This window comes from Drosophila navojoa, chromosome 5, assembly GCF_054131105.1.
Source record: "Drosophila navojoa isolate 15081-1374.11 chromosome 5, UAZ_NAV_1.0, whole genome shotgun sequence".
NCBI classification, from domain to species: domain Eukaryota; kingdom Metazoa; phylum Arthropoda; class Insecta; order Diptera; family Drosophilidae; genus Drosophila; species Drosophila navojoa.
The window spans coordinates 12978513-13005510 of NC_142893.1; the positions used below are offsets into that span (position 1 = coordinate 12978513).

Below are 26998 nucleotides of genomic sequence, written 5' to 3' on the forward strand. Positions count from 1 at the left end.
ACAGGCTTGGCTTGATTTTTATATTAATAAATTTTGAATTGGGTGTCTACTTTAGTAAAACTTTTATAATAATATATCAGTAAATGGAATAAAATAAATAAAATAAATTTATTTATGATATAAACATATTAAGAAAAAAATTTCTTAAATTTTGTAGCATTTTTAATATTATTAATGTTTATTAGCTGAATTGAGCCTGAAATTGTAGCCAAGATTTTATATAATTTTTAGTAAAATCAAATAAATTTAAGACAGTATATGTTTATTTTATGGAATCGACTTTGTGTAACCTGAAAATAGAGAGAATAATTTAATTAAATGTGTATAAGAGGCAGAAGAAGGCGTGGCAGTTTCCATAAAGTATATGTATTCTTGATCAGGACGACGAACTGAGTATATCTAGCCCTGTCCGCCTGTCTGTATGCCTCTGTGTCTGCTTTTTGTCTGTTCCTCTGTCTGTCTGTCGGTTTGCCTGTATGTGTGAATCTCAGAAGACATTTTGTATAATAGCTCGAAATTCGACTTTCTTTTAGATCGAGTTTGTTTACAAAAAACAATAGCTACTCCCATTTTATCGATTGAAAGGCCTAAGGAAAATTAGTTGTAAAATTCTATCTCCTACATCTTTAAGGCTAACGGCTCCAAATTTTAAACATAGATTTGTGTTTGTTTTATAGAATTTCGATTTTTGTTAAATTGTAAAATAATATAATTAAAAATTATTCAAATTGCATTTGAAGATCGACAGAAATTGAATTTGTATAGAATTACTTACTCTAAAATAAATGAAATATTAGAATAATAATAATATCAGAATAATATTTTATTTATTATATTGTATTTCAACATTTAATGCACAGAAATCCAGCAGCTTTTACTTGAATATTAGCGCAACTTCAAAGGTTACCCTAATAGCTCTGCCAATTCGCCATAGATAGACATTTAATGATGAATTTACATAATCTCAAGCCGAAATCTGCGCCTCATTCAAATTAAGAAACTTTGCACATTTACAAGCGATTTTCGAGTGTTAATTACACAAGTTTGCCTGATTGCTGCTGCTGCCACAGGTATAGCTACAGTTATTGCTGTTTGCCGTTTGCTGTTTGCTTACAAGGCCTCAAAACTTTCAATTTATTGTGTAATTAGCGAGCCTTGCGCTTGGTCAACACTCGAATTTATTTGCATTTAATATCGAAGAATATTGAGAGCGATTCAAGAGTTGGAGCAGAGGGGGCTGGTCGTTGGGGAGCTCGTTCGATGGGTAATCAGTTTGCATTAAAGACTTAATGAAGTACGGCTGTGCACCTGCAGCAGCTTAATTACAGCTGGGAAATAAGCTTAATTATTTACACTGTCCGAGCTACGAAGATGGCCGAAAGGCAAATACCCCTATGGGTGTGTCTGTGTGAGTGTGTGTGGGCAGATTACTTATACATATGGATTTTTGCGAGAAATTCACCCAGAGGCGCCCAGACAGACAGTAAACGAGAATGAATGTTTGTAATTGGCTTTGATTTATCTCACTCTCATGGCAGCGACAGCTTCGAGCCCAGTGGTGCCAGGTGGGGCACTGTGGTGCCGTGTTGTATCATTTATTTGTTGATCTCTGCCAGAACAAAAGTAATTTAGATAATTTATGTGCCGACTGCCTATCGATGTATGTCGATTTCTCGCACCCACTTCATGGGCTCAAGTTCTTTCCTCTCCATTTCGGAGCTCACCTTGAAGCGCTGCGAACCGCAAAAAGTCGTACTTTAAAAAGCCACAAGCAGGCCTTAACTGTATTTTGGGAAACCCCCGGAATATGGTCGCTCGCTGTCTATAATATATGCGGCACAAAGGACCTTTGGCGGCTCTCCTCTTTCGTGTGGGCAAAAACAACAGCCACAGTGCGGACAATAAAGGCAAAACTTTTGTTTTGTGCTGCTATTTATATATGCACATTATTGTATTACAACAACAACAACAACAACAACAATTTGTACATATGTATATGCGATTATGTATGTTGGCAGCTCGCCTTTAATGTATGTGCATATGCTTTAGGTATGCCTAGGTACATGTGTATGTATGTATGTATATGTAAGTATGCCTAGCCACATTTCAATTCCCAAAAAGCTCATCGGGTCACTCAACTATTTTTGTGCCCTATTTGAGGCGGCCAAAAGGCAGCTAGAGTTGGTCAAAGCAATGCATAATAAAAATCATTTGAATTTTTGATATATATAAGCAAAAAAGTTTAGATATTAGTAGAAATTGTTACATTAGAGAAGAAATATGCATAATTATATACAGTTTGTATATAATATAGACATATACATATATAAATAACTGTAGAGGAGGAGGAGGACTGCCTTAGAGACAAACAATTTATTAAATAAACACTGTGTATAATTATATTTCTTCTCTAATGTAAGAATTTATTGTTTTCGTTAATAACTTACTATTACTTGATAAAAAATTATAAAAAAAATATTAAATATATATACACATATATATTTATTGCTTTACAACAAATAATGTATATATAGTAAAATATTTTATATTATTTTTTGTTAAACAATAAATAAATAAATATTTGTCTATATATTTAATTATTCTAATAAAAATAATATTTAATTAAATATATACAAATATTTATTTATTGCTTAACAACAAATAATGTATATATAGTAAAATATTTTATATTATTTTTTGTTAAACATTAAATAAATATTTGTTTATATATTTAATTATTTTAATAAAAATAACATTTAATTAAATATATAGATAAATATTTATTTATTGTTTAACAACAAATAATGTATTTATAGTAAAATATTTTATATTATTTTTTTGTTAAACATTAAATAAATATTTGTTTATATATTTGATTATTTTAATAAAAATATTTTGTTAAATAATAATACATTATTTATATTTTTGTAAGGCGCTCCTTCTCCTCCTGCACAGTGGTATATTCGTATTCTATATTTAATTCGCCTTTCATGCAATATTTTTTTGCTCACATCCCCTACATTAATATATATTTATATATATCACATTAAATATAATTTTATAAATACTGCCAAAAGTTAAACAATTTGCATGTGCTTGACATATTTTTTTCTGCTTTTCAATCAGCAAATGCAACAGAATCTAACTTTGCTTCAAACTAGTTTCAAAAAATTGTTTTTCGTTTGCTTTAAATGTTTTTTAAAAATTCAAAATTTAATTATATTTTTTTATACAAGTTAAAATAACGAAAATATCTCTCCACATGTGTTTCGCTGTCTCTCCAGCTGTCTATTCCTCTGTGCAGCTGTCTATCTATCCGTCCATCTGTCTCTCTGTCTATATAAACGCAAAACATTTTGCTGCCATTGAAGCTAGAAATGCTTGGTAAAGCATTTTAAAGTTCACGCCTTTCTTTTTTCGACTAGAAATATTAAAATAAAAATTTAGATTTACAAATAACTAGAATTTATTTAAATAAAATACTGCAAAATTTTATATATGAATATAACTATTGTTATACTGTTTCTATTTGCTGTTCCCATTTTATTATATTTGTATGAGACAATAGTACAAAAGTATTTATATTTTTGGTATTTTAATTTAGCAATAATTGATGCACATAAATTATTATTTCAATTTTAATATTTCATTTCAAATAATATTTGCAAAACAATCGCCTATAATTTATCGAAATTTCCATTTGTGTAAATCATATATTTTATTAAAAATAAAACAAGCTCAGGGAAACACAATTGTCATGCCATTGATTTTTTTTAGCTTGTTTTCCAGTCAGAGCCGAGTTGATGTAGTTCAAATTAAATGCAGTTCGAATGAAACAAATATTTTGAAAAATAATTGCTTTTTCTATTGGTTTTAGCAGCTAGTTTGTTTATTTGGTTAGTTATTAAAAATTGATTAGTTTATAGCTGGAATGCATTCGAGCATAGTTCTATGCTTCGCTTTTCTTCTATTGTTCAGTTCATTTTACTCGATTTTTTCACCAAAACACCAAAAAGAAAGGAAAAATTATTTTGCGGGCATCACAATTCATTTTGCACTCTCTTTTGCTCTGCTTTGTTTATTTATTTTTTCTTTCTTGCAGTTTTTTTTTTCGATTATTTTCCAAATTAATTGGCTAGCATTTGTGAAACAATTTCCGGTCAGAAATTCTAGTTGCATTCAGAGACAATGCAGCTGGCAGGAGGCGGAGCAGCCAGCGTGTGAGTAAAAGAGAGAGAGAGAGAGAGAGAGAGAGAGAGAGAGAGAGAGAGTGCATTTGAATACTCGCATGTATTTCAATACAGTGCTTCATATGCTCAAACGAGTGAGCAAATAAATAAACAAGTGCAAGTGGGCGGAATTCGGGTTAGAACTGAAAACGTAAACTGGATGTGGACTGGGCCTGGGTTGGGTGTGGACTGTGTGCAGCTGCTGCTGCTGCTGCTGCTGCTGCCCTGATGCGATTTCGTATGCATCGACTGGCTGAAATTTATGGAATTCCAAATGTTGACACAAGCACAAATAATTTAAATGCTGTGCGAAGCTGACGAATTTCGCTCATATGTTATGCGCTCCGGCATGCGCCATCCGGCGGCGTATGCATTTGGGCCATTGGCACGTGCGGCGGCTCTGTCTGTGTGTATGTGTGTGTGTGTGTGTGTGCCCGCATGGCTTTCAAGTGAGCACATATTCACCTTTGACATGACTAGAAAGCGGCACCTGGTTACCTGGCATCTAAAAACAGAAACTGAAACAGAAACAGAACCAGAACCAGAACTAGAACCAGTGCCAGTGGCAGAAGGACTTGAAACCCGGACGCAGCTGTCGTCTGCCTGTGGGCATGGAATATGCACACACACTATCCACAACTCTCTCTCTGTCTCTCTCTCTCTCTCTCTCTCTCTCTCTCTCTCTCTCTCTCTTTCATTTGCATTTCCATTTCGGTTTCATTTTCATTCACGTTGCTTCCTTTTATTTTTTCATTCCTTCGCTTCGTTTGCTTGCATAAATTATTCGTGTTTTGCATGCGAGCATTACTTAAAGCAAAAGCCAAAACGTGCGACCAGGTGAACGAGCATGCACAGCTGCACCTTCGATGCCCGGCTGACGGACTGACTGACTGACTGACTGACTGACTGATGGACAGGTTAGCCGTGTCGAGCAGCTCATTATGTTGGGCGGACGATGTTTGGCTGGCGGGCGAACACGATAGTTGCATTAATTTAGTTAGGAATTTGTTATGGCTTTTGGTTTATTTGCGTTTTGTGTGGGTTTCCTGTTGCGCCACAAAGGCAGCCGAGAAGTGACGCTCGGCAATCACGGCGTTCCCAAATCCTCTTCATTGTATTCAAATTTCTTTATCCTTTATAATGCCAACCCACTTTTATAATGTCTTGGGCTTATTTTCCCCTTCCGGCGCCGGCGCCGGCGCCAGCGCCAGCGTCAGCATCTGAGTCGCCGCCTCACCGCTCTGTTGGCTTCTTCGTTTTATGGTTCATGTTCATGTCTTCTTTATCTAAATCATCCAACTGTGTAAATATTTGCCTCGCTTCCTGCATTCCATCCTCGTTATCCTTAAATCGTGCGTGCGAAGCTATACAAAGCGAGAGCGCCGACAGTGCACGGGACTCGGGCACAAAATGTTGTTGATGAAGAAGGGGAAGAAGAGGAAGAGGTAGCTCTGCCCGCCGTCAACCCTTCCAGCAGCCCACTAGCCCACGAGCCCGCCGAGCGCACAGGACTCTCTATTCTGGGTTAAATTTTGCATATAAAAGACAAGGCTCCTGCGAATGTCGTCTTTGCCACTGCACAGTGGATCAATTGCATTACAGCGAAACATCTGTTACTTTGTTGCATTCTTTTGTTCTCTGAGTCAAGCGAGACAATGGTTATTTATAGTTATTTATTGCCACTATTATTATTCTATTTGTTTATTACCTTTATCAAATATTTTTTATTACCTTTGTAAAATATAAAATACTAAAAAGTACTAAATAATATAAAGGCTTGGAATTATTAATATAAAACAAAAAGGCTAGAAAAAATTCTATAAATACTAAGAAAATACTAAAAATATTAAAATACTAAAAATACTAAAAAATATTATGCAATAGCAGGAAATAATTAATAACAAATATATAAAAAATACAGAATATACTATTTGGGTTGTTGATAAATAAAATACTAAAAAAAATACTAACGTCGAAAAACCTTTCCCTTAAATTTATATTTATTTATTTATTTTATAATTTAACATTTAAATTTTATTTATACACATATATTTATTTCCTTTAAATGGTATTTATTAATACTACATTCACCTGCAGAATCCAAATAGAGCCACTTTTCTGACATATCTGATTATTCCTCTTAATATTATTATTGATAATTATTTAATTATTAAATATGACAGATAAGTCAACCATTTTGCATGCCACAATTATCACAATTTAAAGGCCAATAAAAATATAATTTACAGCACAAGCGATAATCGCAGAGATTAAAAAGTTTCATAGGCAACACTGATGAAATTACGTATACGCACCACTGTACACAATTCCAACGGTAAACAATAATCGCAGCATTAATCTGAAAATGCGCACAAATCCGTCAAACTCAGAAAGTAGGATGACAAGCCAGAGAGAGAGACAGTGTGAGAGAGCGAGAGTGATAGACAGATGGGAAAAAGCTACTACAGCTATATATGTAAGTGCAAGAACAAAAGCAAAAGCGAAAAACTGAAATAAAAATACAAAAAATAAACAAACCCCAACAATGACAAACAACATTGTCGGGAATTGTCAGGCCCACGCTATCATTAATTTGAAGAACTGCTCCCACGATTATCCTTTCGTCGATTCCAAGCCAGGTAGTCAGCGGGGCTTTAGAGGCGCGTCGACAAATGTTTCACGTTGTCATAAAAGGCAATTAGGCTATGAAAATTAAAACAGCTATAAATATATATATGTATATGTATGTATGTGTATACATGTTTATATGAATTTATATTGCAATACTCTAGAAATTAATGGACCGTGCCAGCAATTATCCTGAGGCAATGGCAATCTGCCTGGCTGCCAGTCAAATTGCCACGAGGCAAAATCAATTCCATTAGGCGAGTCGTCGATGTTTTATGCTCAACCCATATGCATACATACACACACACACACATACATATACACTCTATATAAATGCCGGCGTGAATTCGCTTGAAGTATTTGCTGACTATGAAAACTTGATACTTGATATTTGCTGCTCGTAGAGACTTTGCGCTCAAATATGTTAGCCAAACTCTCTGTCCGTCTCTCTCTCTCTCTCTCTCTCTCTCTCTCTCTCTCTGTCGTCTGTCTCTGTCTGATGTAATACAAGGCGGCCTCACACGAATGGGCATTGTTTACCGAGCGTTGAACAAGCCACTTGACATGAATTGTTTTGCTAAATGGCTCATAGAAACTTTGATTTGATTTAAATATGTTCCTCAACTTGTCAACAAAATACTCGCCGTCAAATCAACCAATAGAACAATGGAGCGCAAGCTCGGGACTCTAGAGTCTAGACCCTCGGCTCCGTAAGCCCCATAAGCGAATTTGCGTTGATGATGGTCTTAGCTACTACTTACCCAACTTGTATAATCAAATGTTGCAAACTTTTACCCTAAGCTCTTAGCACACAGCCCGGAAGAGGACGGCTGGGCGGGCGGGCGTGTGCGTCGGTTGTACGAGGGGCTTAAAAATGCCAGAGCAAACTATTATTATGTACTTACATTGATTATTTGACTTCTTTGCTTGCAGTTTGCCGGGCTGAATCCGAAGCATAAAATGGAACCCAAATCCAGCTTAAGCACCCAGGAGGAACGTGCCCTCAAAAGTTCAGGTATGCAATAAAAGTCAAAACTTTTCAATTCCAACTAAACAGCAGCAGCTTCATCGAATATGAGAGAGAGCTCAACTAAAAGTATGGGAGCAACAGAATTCCATTATTAATTTTGTAAATAAAGTAGTTTCTAAGCCATAAAAACTGAAAGGATTACGTAGAGTAAATACCAGTCAAATATGATCGGAGGGCGTTAAGCAAATATTGAAACATGAGACGTGAGCGTTAAAGTAAATAGATATAATAAATAAATACATTGAGACGAAGGCTAAAGCTAATAAAAAATGGATAACAGACGACAGCAAAGAGCAAATATTGAATATATGTATACCAAAGAATATACAGATATTATATATTCAATAAATATGATAAATAAATATATAGAGACCGAGTCTAAAGCTAGCAAAAAAAAGGATAAAGAGCAAATATATACTGAAGAATGAATATATGTAGAAATATTATATATTCAGAGTGTGAAGTGTCAGACTGACAGAAGCAGACAAAGGAATAAGTCTAAGGCATTATCTGATTGGCAAAAGCCATGCATACGAGGGCTGCTCGAAAAGTATTGCGTAGTTTGATTTTTGATTTGAGCAGACTACTCAAGTTGAGTATTTGTTGTTAATAATATACTAATATATAAAACGGTAGACAGAGTTAATAATATGCTATTATATATAATTTAATATAATAAATTTAAGAATACTAATGATGCGGAAATCATATGCCCAAATCTGGTGCTTGGTATGTTGAAGTAGAAAAAAAAAAAAAATTAAAACAAATAATAAGTAAATAAAATACAAATAAATACACTGTAATCTTTAAATATACAAATGAATATTAAACTAGCAAAATATACAAATTAAATATACAAATGAATATTAAACTAGCAAAAATATATATATTGTCTATTATATTAAATTCAATATATATAAATATTCAATAAGCAAATACTAAATAATATACTATTAATAATCTTAACTAATAGAAAATCATAGAAAATAATTATAAAAGAATAAATAAATAATAGATTCGTCTACCAACTCATTTGATAGCAAAACGCAAAAATTTCCAGATAGAAAATTAGAAGACAGCTCAGTTAACCCAAAATCCACTGAAGCGAGGCATAATCTAAAGTGAAATGTAAAATATTTAAGAGAGCTTAACGCCATAAAATGAAATAGCGATTAATATCGATTAAATTAAATTTAGCGGTAAATTCTAGAATATCACTTAAATTTAAAATAATGTTTTCTCTCGCTCTCCCTCTTTTTCTCCCTCTCTCTCTCTTTTGTTCTCTCTCTCTTTCTCTCCCCCTCTCTACCACTGTTTACAATCATATTCTGGCATCGCTTGCAATGCTAGTTGAGTGAAAGTGTCACTGAGATTTACATTGCTTTTATTGTTTTCTATTATGACTTATGTTATTTTATACAAAAAGAAAAAGCATAAGAAAACTCGCCGGCTCCCGCGACTCCAACAGCTTAAACAGCTCCAAGAACAATCAAATGCCAGACCAACGCCCGTTGGGGTGGCAAAGAAATTCAAACAGAGCAAAGTCAACGTTTGTGTTGATTGTGTGTGGGTGTGGGAGTCAACTGTGCGAGTGTGTGTGTGTGTGTGTGTGTGTGTGTGCGAGTGGGGCGCCACACGAATTTCCACAGAGCCCAAGTTCTACTCCTGCTGCTGTTCCAGCTCCTGCTGCTGAGCTAAGCAAACGTCGAACTTAGCTGGCGAGATGTGAGCTTTCTTTCTTCTTCTTACTCTCTGCTCACATTCAACTACCTTTTCGACTTGCGACTTGTTTGCGCAAAAGTTAAGGAAGGACATAAAGCGACTGGCATCCTGATGTCGTAAAAACTGTCGTCGCACTGGCTGTTACCGATATCGGGAACCGAACACGCCGAAATTTAATCATAAGCATACAAGCAGATTACGTCATGCGGTGATAAGCAACGAAAAACAAAACTATTTGTCGTCAGCTCGCACTCCCCAACACCCCCCCCAGCATTTGAGCTCATTAGGCAATGCCCCGCCCTGGCGCTCCCTGCCCAGCAGAGACGGCAAACCTAACCAAACCAGAAAAGTATCTCGGCAAGTGTATAAATCCAGCACAGCTCCTGCCAGAAGGATGCTCGTTTTTCTTCAAATTCAATTTGCCCAAGACTGAAGTTTAAAATAACAATGCCGTCGCCCCAGCAGCTTGAAAGAAGAAGAAAGGCAGGGCAAAGAAGTGAAAAAAAAAAGGATACATACGTAACGCAACGTAACGAGGGGCCAAATGTTCTTTGAATGTTTGATGTCTCCTCGTCGCCGTTGCGGCATGTAAGCTCTTGGGCAGCACATTTTTTTTTTTGACTAACGAGCCGCATTTTGGTAATCCGTCCCTTGGGTATTTGGCATGGAAATGTTAAACCAGAAAACCAGAGCCAAAGCCAACGCCATCAGACCCGTCTCGCTCATGAGCACCAAAAAGACTTTCGCAAAACGATTAAATGAGCCATTGGCCATTGCCATTGGCATTGCCATTGCCTTTGCCATTGGCATTGCCATGGAGCTGCCTTTGACTTTGACCCAAGGCGTCTGGTTTCCTTTGGGTTTTATTTTGTGCTTTACGCAGGGGTTTTATTTTTATTTTATTTTTTTGATGTGCTCATGTTTGCGATAAGCAGCCAAAGGGAAACCGAATTAATACCAACAAAGCCTTTTACACGCACTTACTACCAACACCGCTAGCGCCACCGTCTGCACCACCCGCACCACCTGCACCACCGGCAGCAGTGGGCTACATTTGTTTGATTGTAATCAATACCTTTCGATTCTCGCTAACAATGCCCACATTTGCCATGATATGTCGTTTTTATAATTGCCAGCAGCAAAAGTTGGACCCAGGCCTGAAATAGACCAAATTTTGGTATTTTATTTGGCAATTGAATTGAGGCTGAGCAAGAATTTGACTAAAGTTAGTGAATAACATTTGCCTAGAATTTGTGGGAATTTGTCACTTGAGTATAGGGAATGGAAAATCTTGTAATATGGTGGACAGACAGGTGGAAAGAGTTAAGGAAAATATAACTCTGCGAATGATTATTGCTAAAGAAGATTTATACCTCACCTAAACTAGATTTGAGAGATGTTCGCATTAGTCTTCTTAATAACAAACCATATCATGCCAAATCATTTTGCATTAAACCATACAATATTATATCATTCCATATAATAACATACCATATAATACCAATACCGCCATACCTAACCATATCACTTCATACCATACTTTTCGACACCATGTCATACCAGACCAACCATTCCATTCCATACCTTACCATTTCATATCAAATCACAGTATATTAAACCATACCAAATCAAACAGCAACATAATATATCATACTAAATACTATATATTAAGCATGCCAACCATTCCATACAAAAGCAAACCCTTTCATTTGAAACCATATCATACCAAACCATATCATACAAGAGCATACCATATCATACTATGTATATTATATTTTAACAAACCAACCATACCAAACTGCTTCATATCATACCAAATCATACTATACCATATAATACTATACCTTACCATACCAAACCCAGTACCATAGCTTATTATATCAAACATAACACATTATAACCTATCACCATACCATACCTATCGCTATTCCATATCAAAATCATGTTTCACTTAAACAAGTAAACAAAAATTTATAGAGCAGCTATCCTGCACTGCCTCTCCACCTTTAAGGTAGATCTAGTTCAACGCTCTCGTTCAACTAATCTCTGTCCACCGATAATTTCGCTGGTAAATTGATAAAAAACAGAGTTCAGATTATCAAACAGAAAGCTCTTAAATAAATTGTGCAGCATACATGTCTGGCTAAAAGCTTCGACGCATTAGCATGAGCTTATGTAAATCGAAAGGGTTAACCACCATTATCGAGGGTAAATCAATCTCTGCTGAGTGGACTTAATTAAGCGTCGGATATCTGAACTTATGTTTGGGAAATTGTGTTCGGGCCTTTGATGGGCGAATGTAATTTATTTAAATTCAGGTGTGTGCCTTTTTATTAAAGGCAAATAAATCATCATGCTCAAACTGTGAAGTCGGAGCTCGTTGAAGTGTTGAGGGTCATGGGTTGAGTCAGGGCAAATCCTCATGTTAAGACAAGTGTCTGCCCCTCGGGCATGAGCGGGAGCAGGAGTCGGTCAGGCAGCAGGCACACGGAACTGTTTTCCGGACAAACAAATGACCTGGAAAAGCCAAACGAAAGCAAACACAAAAGAAATGTGGAAAATGGGGGGAAAAAATGGAAAAATATGCGAGCAAAAGGCAAATGCTGCTCAACAACTTGGCAACGGAAACAATTGCAATGACTGAGCAAATGTTTAGCATCTGTCCTGAGGCCTCTTCACACAGGAAGTGCTCCGCTCCCACTGGCTGCCAGCTCCGACTGTATTTGCTGCATATTCAGTTAGTTCAGTGATTGTCGGAACTATAAATTCAGTTTGATTACGCATTCAATGCGCTTATCTGTGGCCCAGAATATCCAGGCTGAAGTTTTGCTCAGTCCCCGCAGGACTCGGGCATTCCTCTGATATAGTTTTCTTTCTAGCGCGTTTGGCTCTTTTGGCAGCCCGCACATAGACAATGGCCAAAAACACTCCAACAGCTGCCCCTACAAAAAAGAAAGCAAGCACTTAATGCAATCTGATAGGGGCACGGGAAGGGGCAAGTGGGAAGTACGAAAAAATAGTTGGACCAGCAGTTCGCGCAGCGCAATCGAGGCCCCTGAAATGCATACCTAATTAGCTTAATGGCCTTTCGCCCATAAATTATACAAGATTAGAGTACCAAATAAAAAAAATAAAAAAAAGAATTTGCATTCACCTGACCTGGCCGGAGCCAATGGATACATCCAACCACCCCCCACACAGCAGGAAAACTTTTGCCCTAGCCCCATTATGTCCGCTGTAGGCAGACCCAAAAAAATTATTGTCAGCCCCCGTTAACTGTAAACGAATAATGATTATAATAATTGTTGTTCGGTTCGATGTGGTCGACGTTCGTTCAAAATCAATAGATTGCCGCCTGGGCAAATGCCAATTAAATGGATTTTAAATGCATATGCGATGCATAAAGCGGAAATTAATTACGTAATTAGCTCAATGGTCGCCCAAAGGACGCGCGTCCCCATAAAGAAATTACCAGGGAAAATATTTTGAAAAAAAAAAATATACATAAACATATTTACAAATTGTTATTATTATTATTATGTATTACTGATAAACAGAGCAGGCTCGTCAGTTGCTGCTGCACGGAATGTAATTAACATTTGCAATAAATTTGTGCACTTTATAGAATATTATTTTTTGAAATTATTGTTTGCATAAGAAACAAGCTCAACGTATGTTTGTGTTTATTTTATAATATGTTATTTTATTACTAGACATGCCAACGCTTTAATTATACTATATGAGAGGGATTACATAAAAGTTACCCCACATTCATTTTTTCAGCTTTTAATTTCCTTTCGAATCCGTTTTCTATTCTGGAAAACATGGAAAGCCTCTCTCGCCTCTCCTCTTGGATTTTATGTCCCTAATAAATTCTCAGTCTCATTCATTCATCATTTGAGGACATTACAGTGCAATTGTGCTATAGCCATACGGCCATAGGAAGTAAACAAATCAATTATACCTAAACAACTAATGTCCTTGTGTCAATGATGTCATCCGTATATTACGTATACGTAATATTTTCAGCTCAAGCTGACTGTGAAATTCTTAAATGATGGCAAATAGCAACTGGAATACTATTTATATGAAAACATTTGTTGGGAACACAGTCATTAAAGGCAAAGAACAAATATGTTTATATATTTTCGTTATCAACAATATTACGTATACGTATATTACGTAGTGAAGTTCAGTGTGAAATTCTCAACTTTGTCTCATAGAAACCTTAATTGCGAAAATACATGTTAACAGCATGTTACCTCTTATCCAAACAGACTTTAATATGCTTTCGTAACCTACAATATTACGTATACGTAATATGTGAAGCTCTTCAACTCGAGCTCAGTGTGAAATTCTCTGATTGAGTTCTTAATTGTTAAGGTATATGTTAACAGCATGTTAACTCACATCCAGGCAGACTTTAATATATGTATGTACGTTCGCTATCAACAGTATTACGTATACGTATATGCGTGCATTTTATCAACTTAAGCTCGGTGTTAAATTGTTGGGGCTAGTGTGGGTAAGCTTGTGCGTTTATGCTTGGCGCTTTAATGATTTTAATTAATTAACTTAATTATAAACACAAAAGTCCTTTTAGGGACTTATGCAATGGGTGTAATTAATCAACAACAGGCTTGGCGTATTCTCAACGCAAATTTATGCATGTATGCAAATATTTTGATGCCAAATTTACATGACACATACGCACCGTTGCCGAAATGCTTTCCAGTTAAATTATGCAAAATATTGTACAAGGCGAGGATATATATATGAGTGTATATATATGTATATTTATGAATATATAATATATGGAATATACGTATAGAGAGAGCGAGACGTGTTTTCGTCTTGGAAGTTTTTCCCGCATGTATAAAATGCCACGGACAGTGGAGATGATGATGATGATGATGAAGCGTGCTTTCGATGTGGCAATGACAACAATTAACACAAATAGACGACGAACACACACACACAGACAAGTTGAGGCAATGAGCGTATTCAGCTGCTCGCTCTTGCACTTAACGTTCGACTGTTTATGCATTTGTCAGTACCGAAATACACAGCCTGGGCAGGTGTGTGTGTATGTGTGTGTGTGTGTGTGTGTGTGTGTAAGTGTCTGGGTATGCGCCGGCAAAGTGCACTCACTCTGCTGACAACTGCAAACTACTTACGTATGTTACGGCAACTGACAACTCGACATATTCTGAATCAGCCAGAGCCAGAGCCAGGCCAGAGCCAGGCCAGTCAGTCATCGGAAGCAGCGGGGCAGAGATAGCAACACCAGCAGCAGTGACAAAGGTGTTAAGAAAGCCATTTTCCCTGCTAATGAGTGTCGGTATAAATGTATAGGTGTTTGTGCATATCTCTCCCTCTCTCTCTCTCTCTCTCAGTGTGTGTGTGTGTTTACAGGCTCTTGTCTTGGCTTACCGGGCCCTAGCCTTGTCGGGACTTGAGCTGAAGAGCAAACAAAAATGTTTTCATGTTTGGGCATGTCAACAGATTTGTCCCTTTCAGTTGAGCCCCCTCTCTCTCCCTCTCTCATTCGGCTGTATGCAGAAGCATTTTGCTTAATTAGTTACAAACATTAAAAGCGAAGAATCCAAAAGGAATTATCTACCTCAGACCAGACACTGACTCGCTTTAAGGGTCACATAACTTGGACTGAGCAGCCCAAACTAAAGGCAGCAATAACAATAACAATAACAGCAGCAACAACGGACTCTGACAGTTTGATTAAGGATGTCAGGTAACTATCTGATAAACACTCGAATACATTGTCAAAGTCAACCGTGTTAATCTTCTCACCAGACCAGACCAAACCTAACCAGACCAGACGCTCTTTCAACTTTTACACACACTTTTTGCAACTCTGATGAAATCAGTTCACATTGAATTGGCTGCGAGAGTCGTGGGGGAAGTCCTGGGCGAAATTTCCCTCTTCATAAAACTTTGTATCTTAATCTTTATTAATATATGCGTGTATCTTGTTTGCTAACTAAAAACAAGTTATAGTTAAGTCAGATGAGCCAAGGTAGATATTACGAGCTTAACTTGGGTTCAGGCTGGAATTTGCTAGCATTTGTAAGGCTTTAAATGAAGAGTGGTGAATGGAGTAAAGTAATGTTGAAAATATACATATATGTATATAAATAATAGTAATACAGAAGTATGCAATTATAACTGCAGCATTTTGGCCAGTAATTTTGGCGATAGATCAATAGGTTTTAATTGATGATTGCAAATGCTCATGCTCGCTTTATTTAATTTTTCATTTTTAATTTCGTACAGATTAATATTGTATATGCATTTAATATTATCGCTCAGTGTGCAAGCAAATATTTTTGTATTATTAAGTAAAAAATTCAAGTATTTAGTATTCCATTACTTATTTAATGTGCTCTTATTATTTGTATATTTGTTTCTTTGTGACTTATTTATATTTACACATGTAAATACATACATATGTAGCTCTTAAATAACTGCTGAGCGTTTCTCGTTGTCTGCAAATGAGTCCTTCTCACTCACACTCAAAGAATAGACTCGGAGAGCAACCAATTGCATCGCTTCGTCTGCGATCAGCCATAAACCGTTTCATTTTGTTTTTGCTTTGCTTCGCTCTGGTTATTCGGCAGACGCTCGTCTGGGTAAAAAAAAGTGTTTTGTGTGAGTGTATGCGAGGCTAGCTTACGCTGAACACATTAATTGCGTGTGTGTATGCGTGTTGTGTATGAGCGTGAATGTGAAGAGCTTTAAAGTTTTGTGCTCTCTTACTCAGTCTCTCTGTGCGAACGTCAATCGTCAATCTCTTTCTGCCTACATGATGTTCGTGAAAAGAGCGCCGCATGAATAATTCAACTCAAGGCGCTCAACAGATAACAAAAACCGAAGTCTGCTGCTCAGCGTGAGAGCGAGTCAGCATGATTTCTTTCGATTGATTTCGCGAATTGAGGAATGAATAGGAATGAAACTATCAACTGTTATTTGCAAGCTACCTACATATGTATGCACATATGTTCATTTAATGTTATGTCAAACTTAAAGTTCCGTAAAAGATGCTCTGAGAACCTTAATATTAGGTCAACTTTAAATTACGTACATATGTGTCTTTAGTCGGGCAATAAATTAATAGCCTGTCAATCAATATAAATGCTGCAATGCCAGCAACTGATGGCGGCATATTAACATGCGCTGCTTAAAGAACAAAAGTCAAAGGCAGTTGAGCCGATCAAAAAGAGACTTTCCATTAAGAAAAAACAACAAAGCTTAAATGGCCTCTTTACAATGTCAAGTCAATTCTGAGAATAAATACAAGTATATATGCGCACACATACACACATATTATGCCAATACATACATAGATATATTAAGCATAGAAATTGCGTTCACAATTTAAGCTAAAAAGCTTTAATTGCCTTTGAACAATGTCAAGTTCTGGGAATATACATATATACAAACATACATACATACATACTAAGTACAGATTAATGATAAATAAAACAAGATGTACAATTTCGTAGAAATGTCTGTGTCCACAAGCACAAAGACAGGGTATTGTAGCTCCTACCTCTGTTAGCTATTTATATAAAATGCTTATCGACTTACATTCTCATTAAAACCTTACCTCAGCTCATTAAATCTTATTTCTCTTTTATAGAGAAACTCAAAATGCTGGACATAACGCGCGATAAGCCCGTCAAGGTGGCCGTGAAGGTGGCTGTGCCGGTGCGGGATCACCCGAAGGTGGGTCGAGTATCTGTTAATCATGCTAACGGTAATCGCTTACTTATTTTACTTATTGGGCATTTGGCTGGCAGTTCAATTTCGTGGGCAAGCTGCTCGGCCCGAAGGGCAATTCGATGAAGCGACTCCAGGAGGACACAATGTGCAAAATGGCCGTGCTGGGACGCGGATCGATGCGCGACCGACGGAAGGAGGAGGAGCTGCGGGCCAGTGGCGACAGCCGTTACGCCCATCTCTTTGAGGACCTGCACGTGGAGATTTCGACCTTTGCGGCGCCCGCCGAGGCGCACGCTCGCATCGCCTACGCCCTGGCGGAAGTGCGTCGGTTTCTGGTTCCGGTGAGTCCCATCTTACCTTTTTTTTTTGTTTTCTGTGTGTATTTATTTTTGTTGCTCTCTGTTTGTCCCCGTTGGCATTACGGCCTTTGTTTGCCTCGCTACAATTGGCAGTCGCCAGTGCTTAAAGTTGAAGACGCACTCACATAAAAAAAAAAGAAAGCATCTTTAAATTTTCTCAAGCGCGAAAGTTAATGGCACGCCAGTAGCCGTCGAGTCGTAGTCCGAGTGCGGGAGACAACGGCACAGCGCACAGTGGTTGCGCTTGTATGGGGAGAGCGGCCAAAAGTACTTCTAGTGGAGATAAAATGATGAAATTTTTTCCAAAATTCTATAAAAATATAATAAGTAATATAGCATGCCTAAATAAGTCGTATAGCCCACCAACACCCTACACCAATACGTAACCTCAACAAAATTTTTTTTTCTAATATAACATTAGAACAAAACAGATGATTTATTAAAAATAAATGAAGCAAATAGTAAGAAAATCTAAAATTATCAAGTTCTATGATTATATTTACATATATTTACTCTTCTAATAATAATTTGAATGTACTGTTCAATAATTTTTTTTTTTTTTTTTTTTTTTGTGCTAGGTAACTTTCTTTGACTCGATGAACAATTGCTTTGGGTATTGATCGGTGGTCACAGCACAATGAAATTGTTTCCTTTTCTTTTAGCCAAATATTTTGATATTGCATTACAGAGAATTTTGTACGATTGTGTTTTTGCCAAAGAGTTGCGAATCTTTTACAAATGAACGAAATACGCTTTGGCAAATCATCCAGGTCGGCTCTTTTTAATTTCAATGTGTACAAATTCTATCAGTGTCTAGTTTTTCTGCATTGGTTCCATTTGTTGTGCACCAAAAATCAAAAATATATAGGCGCGTAAAAACACACCTATAAAAATTGTCTACGAAATTCAATCAACCAAATCAAATAAAAACGATTAATTAATAAAAGAATAATCAATTTTCAAATCATATATAACCACAAACGACGAAAAGAGAGACAAAAACAACAAAACATTACGCCAATCAGACGTTTCGCAGGGCACAGCTGACCTTTTATAATGGGAGACGCCGTCACTTTATTTACGTTTATAAATGCATGGGCAAATTTTGGCACCTAAACTAAACACATTTATTACCTTAAAAGTCAGACAAATACGGGGATATAAAACATTTCTGTGGAATTTTGTGGGATCATAACTAAAAGTCCACCTAAACATAAAAAAGACGCTTAAAAACACACATAAAAAGATTAAATAAAACAAATTAATTTCACAATAACAATTTGATTAGTTGACTAGTAATTTTAATTGGAAATTAGAGTAAATACCTTGTACTTCAATATCCATACTAAAAAAATTAATCTGGACCACTTAAGATAACGTCTGACCACTTTGAAATGCAACGCTAAAGTGAAAAAAAGCTTACTGAGCGCATCAGCTGTGCGAAAATGAGCACGTTTTCGGCATTTCAATGCTATTTTTAAAAAGTACCAGTGAAAATCTAGGAAAACCCGGTTTGCCATTAAGAAGTTTGGACATTTACGAGTCAATTTGTGTGGGTTTTGTCAAAATTGGTTGCGATGGGTTTTTTGACTTTTGGCCTATGGGCGCAACCACTGTGCAGCGGGAAGTGTATCAAGGCTGCACTCGTTATCGACTGCAGCTTCCGTGCGCTCACGACAACCTCCTCGTTCGGCGACGTGACACGCCTCCATGCGTCGCTGACTAAATTGCATTGTGCTGTAATTACATTTGCCACCCCTTTGGCAGCACTCGGGCAGCGTTCCATAAACTTCGTATTCGCTGCTGCAGCTGCCGTTGTCGAGCTGCCTGATGTCGCCTCTGTCCATTGTGCTGGCTCATGGCACACTATCACCGCGCTGACATGCCGTGGCGCAGCTCCATTCCCATTCCCATTCCCGTTCCCATTCACAGGACATTCTCGCATCGCGTGTGCGCCCCGCCCCAGCCACGCCTTGATGTGGCTCCGTCCACTTGAGATACAAACGGTAACCATTTACCTATCTGCCCGTTGCTCGTTTGCAATCCTTCTGGCTTCCATCATTCCGGCTGCAGTGCACATGTTCACATGTTCACATGTTCACATGTTCACATGTTCACATGCCTCGCAACGATATTTATTTATTTATTTACAATGAGAAACGACGAGTCCACCTGAAATTATAGCCACCCATTTGCCCTGCATAAGTGACCCAAATATCTAAAATATCTTAAATCCCAAAGCCACCACCAAGGACGACGTCCCTTAAACTGGGCTCCGTGCAGCTTGTTTACCTCAGACCCGAACAGTTTTTCGCTTTGAGCTGTATGGAAATCATTCGACTGAAATTTGAATATAATACTCTGAGCGTCTTTAAATTTATATTATTTCTATAGAACATTATTTGGGGCAGCAGGACGATAACATTTGCAAAGCCAAATATTGTTTTTATGGAAATAAGTTTATTTAGCGGAAAGAAAAATATGATATGTATATTTATAAATATAAAATATATATATAAATATAAATATAAACAGGGTCGTAAATCAATAAAATATATAAAGAGATATGAATTCTGAAAAATATTTGTAAAATATAAACAAAATAATATAAAATATAAAAAATATCATATAAAATAGAAATAAAATACCATAACTGTATTAAAAATAAAAATTACATTTAAAATATATATATATGTAAATAAATAAATTGAACATATAAAAAATAAATCAAATGAAAAAAGTACATACCAAATATATCAATTTAAAAATACTTACAATATAAATAAATTTTAAATAAATTAATGAATATATATTTACAAAATAAATAAATAAATTTTATTTTTTAAAAACATTTAAAATTACTTGTGATATATAAAAAAAAGTCTTGTTAAATATAAGTATAAACAATTTTAAGAATAAATAAATAAACTTTATTTAAATTATATAAAATAATATATAAAATATATACAAATAACAATATAAAAAGCTTAACATAAATAACAAATTTAAATAAATATATATAGTTTTTTTTTTAAATAAATAAATGAAAGTTATTAAATATATATACAAATAAAAATATACATATATAGCTTATAATAACAAATTTATCATTTTTAAAATTTAAATAAAGTATTTAAATTTTGTTTAGTTATTAATATTTCATTTATTTTCCATATATTTGCATGCCAAAAACATAAATAACAAGTTAAAACTTTTGTCTAGTGCCATAAACCTAAAACCTCGGCTTAACTTAAAGTTTTCTCCATGAGTTTGCCAATACTAAAACATAATTGGCTATGTCTAGTTTTTTGACTCGTTGATTTGAAGTATAACTTGTAATAAATCTTCGAGTACTTGCTGAATGCTTTGACAGCGGAAGACATAACTCTTTTTGTCGCCAAACGGAGTCTCATAACTTTGGATAATATCTGGAGACATGTGGTGTCAGCAAAACTCACACACACACTCACACACACACGAGCGAACCTGTGACACGCAACTGTCAGGCACATAAATTTGCTTTGACTTCGGTTTGGGAAGTCCTCTGATCAGATTACGGAAAATTTGCATAGAAATTATTTCGAGTTTATGCGCGTATTCTCTCACATGTGATTCGCTCGCACTTGAAGCATAAACTGTTTCAATTTAGATGAATGAGAGTGAGTGTGAGTGAGTGTGAGTGATTGTGTGAGTGTGTGTCTGCAAATGGGCAATTCGTAAAGTGAATCCAACTGTTTGTGGCAGCTGTCAGTGCGTCTTATAGAGTGGGCTGATGGTTCCTTAATGAAAGTCAACTTCAGGAATGCCCAGTCGAATGGAATCGAATGAAATTAGTAGTTGACTAGTGGCCATATTAAGGATTCATCTGGGGAATATACACACACACACACACACATGCGCACTTAACTGTTGAACTAACAATAACTTGGTTAATGCTCGTAATGGAAAAGTATACTTTCGACGCCTCTCGCCCCCACTCGATGCGACTAGCTCCCAATTTTGTGCTGTGTATCCATTTGAGTTTCAGTTTTTACCCCTGGCGCAGTGCCATAATTGCATTAAGCACTCACACATACAAAAGTAAATAAATGTATGTGTGTGTGTGTGCACCAGTATATTTCACTGCTCTACTCTGGTCGAACGCGCACGCACTCTGGAGCAACGAGCAAAGCGGGAACAAGTGCCAAAAGTGGGCGGTGGGTGTGTCACACAAACTTTTAATTGACATCCAATAAAATTCGCATTTATTACGCGCACTGCGAACGCCTGAATTAAATTTAATTGCTCGACGAGACGAAATGCAGTTTTCATGACTGAGCCCCAGCAGCACCTGCTGCCGGCAACCTGCCCCCAGCTGGGCGTGTCCGGGCTACGGAATCCATTGTTAATGTATTTTACGTTCGATTCGCTTTGCAGGACTACCACGACGACATTCGGCAGGAGCAAATGTGGGAGATGCAGGCACTCACGTCCACGCCCACGCTGAGCAACCTGGACGACTCGCAGAGTCCGACGAACACGGCGCGCGGCCTCGGCGGCGGCTTGGCCGACATGGACACGTCCAACGACGACAAGTCTGACAACGATGCCAGCGGCATGGATTGCCTCTCGCCGGACAAGCTCGACTGCGGTCAGTCCTGCAGCAGCGGCGGCGGCGGCGACACTCACCCACATCATCAGCAGCAGCAGCAACAGCAACAGCAGCAACAACAGCAGCAACAACAGCAGCAACAACAACAGCAACAACAGCAGCAGCAACAGCACCACCACCACCATCACCACCAGCCAGCGCACTTCCATCAGCTGCTCCAGGCGCACGGCGGAGCCAGCGCTGCAGCTGCGGCCGCCGCCTGCGGGGAGCATCTCGCCGGACAGGCGACTACGGCGACAGCAGCGGCACGTGAGTATCCTTGGCCAAGAAAATGCAATTACCACTAAATCCGAATGGCTGCAAGAGTGCGAGCGAGAGCCATTGTAATGCGCATTAAGCGAATCCCATTTTCCGCCAATAATCAAATTTCATGATATATCCATATATAAATATATATATATATATATATATATGTATACTTATTCGTGAAAGCAAAGTTTCTCATTAGCTCCAGCTGCTTGTGCTCTTAATACCTCATCCTGTCTGCATTAACACTTTTAATTGAATCACGAAACTCATTTGGGCTATACTTGAATTTTTGAGAATCGCGTAGAAGGGCGCGCTATACAATATACAGCCAGCTGGGCATTTAATATGAGAGTTCTCTTGTATTTAGTGAATATTAATATTTACAACATTTATGTAAATATCTTTACACATGGTATACATTATATAATATCTATATATATATTCATATGTGCACCAATTCATGCGTATAACCATAATTGACACAGTTATTCAAATTATACATAATTACATGAAAGTGTTCAATGGGCACTCGATTGCCTCTCATGCATTTGGTTAAATATTGAGTACCAAAAACCACGCACCAGTGCGAATATATGTGTGCATAAATGGGAGACCTTTGGCCTCAAAGAGCACACAGTTAACCTTCCAGTACTTTTAGCTTGAATTGCTTGCCAAGGCTCATATTTGGTAACTCATTTCCAAGTATTAAGTTTTGGAGTCACATTTCCGGCAACTCAACTGGCTTTGGCATAAAGTTAATGAATTCGGATCTTAATCAGATTGAAGGCATCTCTAGTCTACTCCAATTTTATGCCATTTGAGGCGTTTGCCAAATTTCATACAGAAGTCGTGCATAATGAAAGCTATTTGGCAGTAGCTAACAAATAAATAGACATACATACATACATACATATGTGTATGAGGATACTCTGTATCATTTATTATTTTCTATGTATTCTCAGAGCTATACTCTCGACTCTTTAAATATTGTATATGTCCTTCTCTATGCATACGTAAGAGAATTATAAAACAGAAGCTGTCTATAGCACCCTATTATTATAAATATTAATGTACAAAAGCTGTTTATCATATCAGCAATCAGCCTTATCATAAATACATATACATACATATATGAGGTATTCCGATTTAGCTGTTCGTATGTCTGTCTATATTGCTGTCCCTCTGTTTCTATCCCTCTCTCTCTCTCTCTCTCTCTCTCTCTCTCTCTCTCTCTCTCTCTCTCTCACTCTCTCTCTCTCTCTCTCTCTCTCTCTCTCTCTCTCACTCTGCTGTCTCTCTGTCCGTCTGCCTAACGAAGACGATCATATGTATTCGGTATTTATATTGAAGTCAAAAGAACCTAGAATGGTTGCTGCAGCGAGAGAGAGAGAGAGAGAGAGAGGGAGAGAGAGGGAGAAAGTGTTCCCATTGGTCCCGAAATTCAACTGCAACGACGTCTACCTGTCACCGGGCACAACATTTGAGCGCGACTGAAGCTTTGAATGAAGGTCGTCCTATATAAAGGGCAGTGGCTGCAGCATTTCTTCAGTTGCCCAGGCCCGATAGGTGTCAGTGCGGTGCAGTGAAGTCAAGCGAAGTCAAGAAATACCCAGAGGAGGTACTTATAGGAAACTCTCGCAAATACTGAGAAGCAATACTTGGAAGAAACTCTTCGAGTAAATAGTTATTCAAATTTTAAACTGGCTTCAAATTTCCCTTGCAGTGCACACAACGGCCATGGCTGTGGCGCTGCAGCACCAGCTGACGGCTGCCGGCATCGGTGGCCTGTTGAAGCCAGCGCCTGGTGTGGGCGTGGCCGGTGCCATGTCTGGACTGAACAGTGCGCAGAGCAGCGCCGCAGCGTTGCAGCTGGCCGGCGATGGGGACGCAAACACATCGACACTGACGCTGCTCGATCCGCCCGGAGCTCTACTGCATCCGGCACTGCGCAACGTGAAGGCCATCAACATAGGTGGGTTACCGTTAGTAGTCGTTGCGTGCATTGGGCTTAACCCGCTGTTGATATCGTTGCAGGTGGTGGCCTGGGCCGTAAGCGGCCGCTGCTGGGCGTTCCGCGATCCGGCATGAATCCCACAAAGCGCACCGTGATGAGCCTGCTGGCGCGGGCCAAGAACTCCCAGGCACTGCACACTGTGCGCCAGCCGGTGGTGACAACCACCAGTTTTGCCGAGTAAATACTAGCTCAGTGTTTGGGAGTTGAATTCAATATGTATATTCTGTATGCCTTGCAGGCCCCTCCAGATGCTGGCCTCACCCTTCATCATTCCGCACCAGGGCATGGATCAGTCCATCATAGCGCTGCCCAAGGAGAGTCTGGCCCAAGGCGTCTAACCCTACGACTTTTATACGCTGCGCACCACAGATGGTCGCACCTGACCGACTACAATTTGCCCCGCCTCCTTCTTCTAAAGACACACACACACACAATCGCACACACACACAACAATTTAGGCTTACCAAATTTACGATTTCTAAAAGAAAAACACATACGAAACGATTGGAGTCGATTGGAGAGGAGTCTTTAACGAGGAAGAGCAGCGAGAGCAGCCCATGCCAAGCCATACCAATACCAGAGAGCCTGTCTACACACGATTTGTTTTAAGCGAATTCTAAATAAATAACGCAAGTATTTTTAATGCGATGTTTTATTTCGAAAAAAAAGAGGAAAACCATAAAAAAAGAAAACTTAAAAAAATTAAAAATAAAAACTAAATTAGTGTCAAATTAATGAACAACTTCAATAGAATTACAATGTAAACGCAATTACTTTAAATAAATTACTTTAAATGAATATACACTCACACACACACACACACTTATATATACACAGACAAACAGCATATATATATATATATATATATATACTTGAATATGTACTTAAATCTATATAAATATATTTAAAAAATAAATAAGACGTGTTGAAACCAAGCAAAACTTCAACTTAAACCACACGCCACATAAATTGATAATAAACATTTTTGGAGTATTTTAAGAAGCCAACTCAAAGCCCCAAAGAGAGCTCAGTACAAGAAGAAGAACAAGAAATATTAATGACCACACCACACACAAATTTGTTGATCAGATCGTGAATCGAGAAATATTCCCAGACTCTAGACCCAGGCATAAAGATATTTTACTTTGCATAGATTGGAGCACAACCCGTAGTACACATTGAAGCCATATAATAGATATACATACATGTATGTATATGTATAGAAATATATATATCTATATAGACGATATTCCAAGTCCTGGATAAAAAGTGATCACAGTGATCCCACCGCCTTCAGCTTGTTTCATATTGAACCCAAAGCAAATGTCGTTAACAAATCACAACAAAAGAAAAAATAACAAATTATTCGGTTTCAGTTTAAGCCAAAGAATAAAATATATTAAAGGAGAAAAACATCGAAAGCAACGAATTACTTAACGATATTTTTGCAATTTATGATTATTTAATCGAAAACCTAAAAGTTAAATTATTTTTATAGTTTAATCAAAGCTGAAGACTTAGGAGCTTTCCTGAATCAGTTCTCAACTGATTTGCGTTTCTATTTGTTGCCGAATATAGAAAAGAATATCGGAATATGGTATTCTGGTATTTATGAAGATCATTTCAAATACTCGACAAACCGAGCGAGACAATGTTGAATATCTAAATGTGCACTCGAATGCATTCATAAATAAATATAATCGCAATATGAATAAAAGCCAAATACGAAATACAAATATGGAAAAAATACATACAAACATAAATAGTTTATGCATTAATGTTCAACCGTTTAATCAAAAGGCATATTTACAATTTACAAGCAAAATAGCATTAAATAAAACCAAATATTGATATTGATGTTGAAACAAAAACCAAACCGTGTAAAGTCCTAAATGAAAACACTCACATACAAAATAAAAGTAAAATCTAAAAATAAAATAAAATTTACTCGTACCTACATAAATAACTGCATGTAGAAACTCAAAATATTAATATGCAACTTTAATTAAATAATTAATTAATCTACAAGGTACTCACACACACACACAAATATATAGAGAAAATATTGATGTGAGTAATTGCAGCTACACCACCACAGCTTCGAGCTATTCCCAAAATAAATGCAATATTTTAAAAATACAATAAAAACTCGCCTGTTTTAATCTAATTTTATATAAATAAATAAATAAACTAATTTTTTATAAATATTTGGTAATACAAGAGACCTATATTCATATATTAATTTATTCATATATTCATATATTCATTTATTAATTTATTCATTTATTAATTTATTCATATATTCATTTATATATATATATTTATTTATTCATATATTCATATATTCATTTATACATACATTTATTTATTCAT

At 37.0% G+C, this 26998-nt stretch overlaps 1 protein-coding gene across 1 annotated transcript; it reads left to right on the forward strand.

The window, feature by feature from the left end:
- Nucleotides 1-7719: 7719 nt before the first annotated feature.
- LOC108655191 (uncharacterized) lies at nucleotides 7720-26773 on the forward strand. Its single transcript, XM_018106923.3, has 7 exons — nucleotides 7720-7872; nucleotides 17270-17355; nucleotides 17430-17693; nucleotides 22128-22611; nucleotides 24335-24583; nucleotides 24646-24802; nucleotides 24864-26773. Exons 1-7 carry the CDS (start codon nucleotides 7818-7820, stop codon nucleotides 24961-24963), a joined length of 1395 nt encoding a protein of 464 aa, XP_017962412.1. The 5' UTR covers nucleotides 7720-7817; the 3' UTR covers nucleotides 24964-26773.
- Nucleotides 26774-26998: the final 225 nt, after the last annotated feature.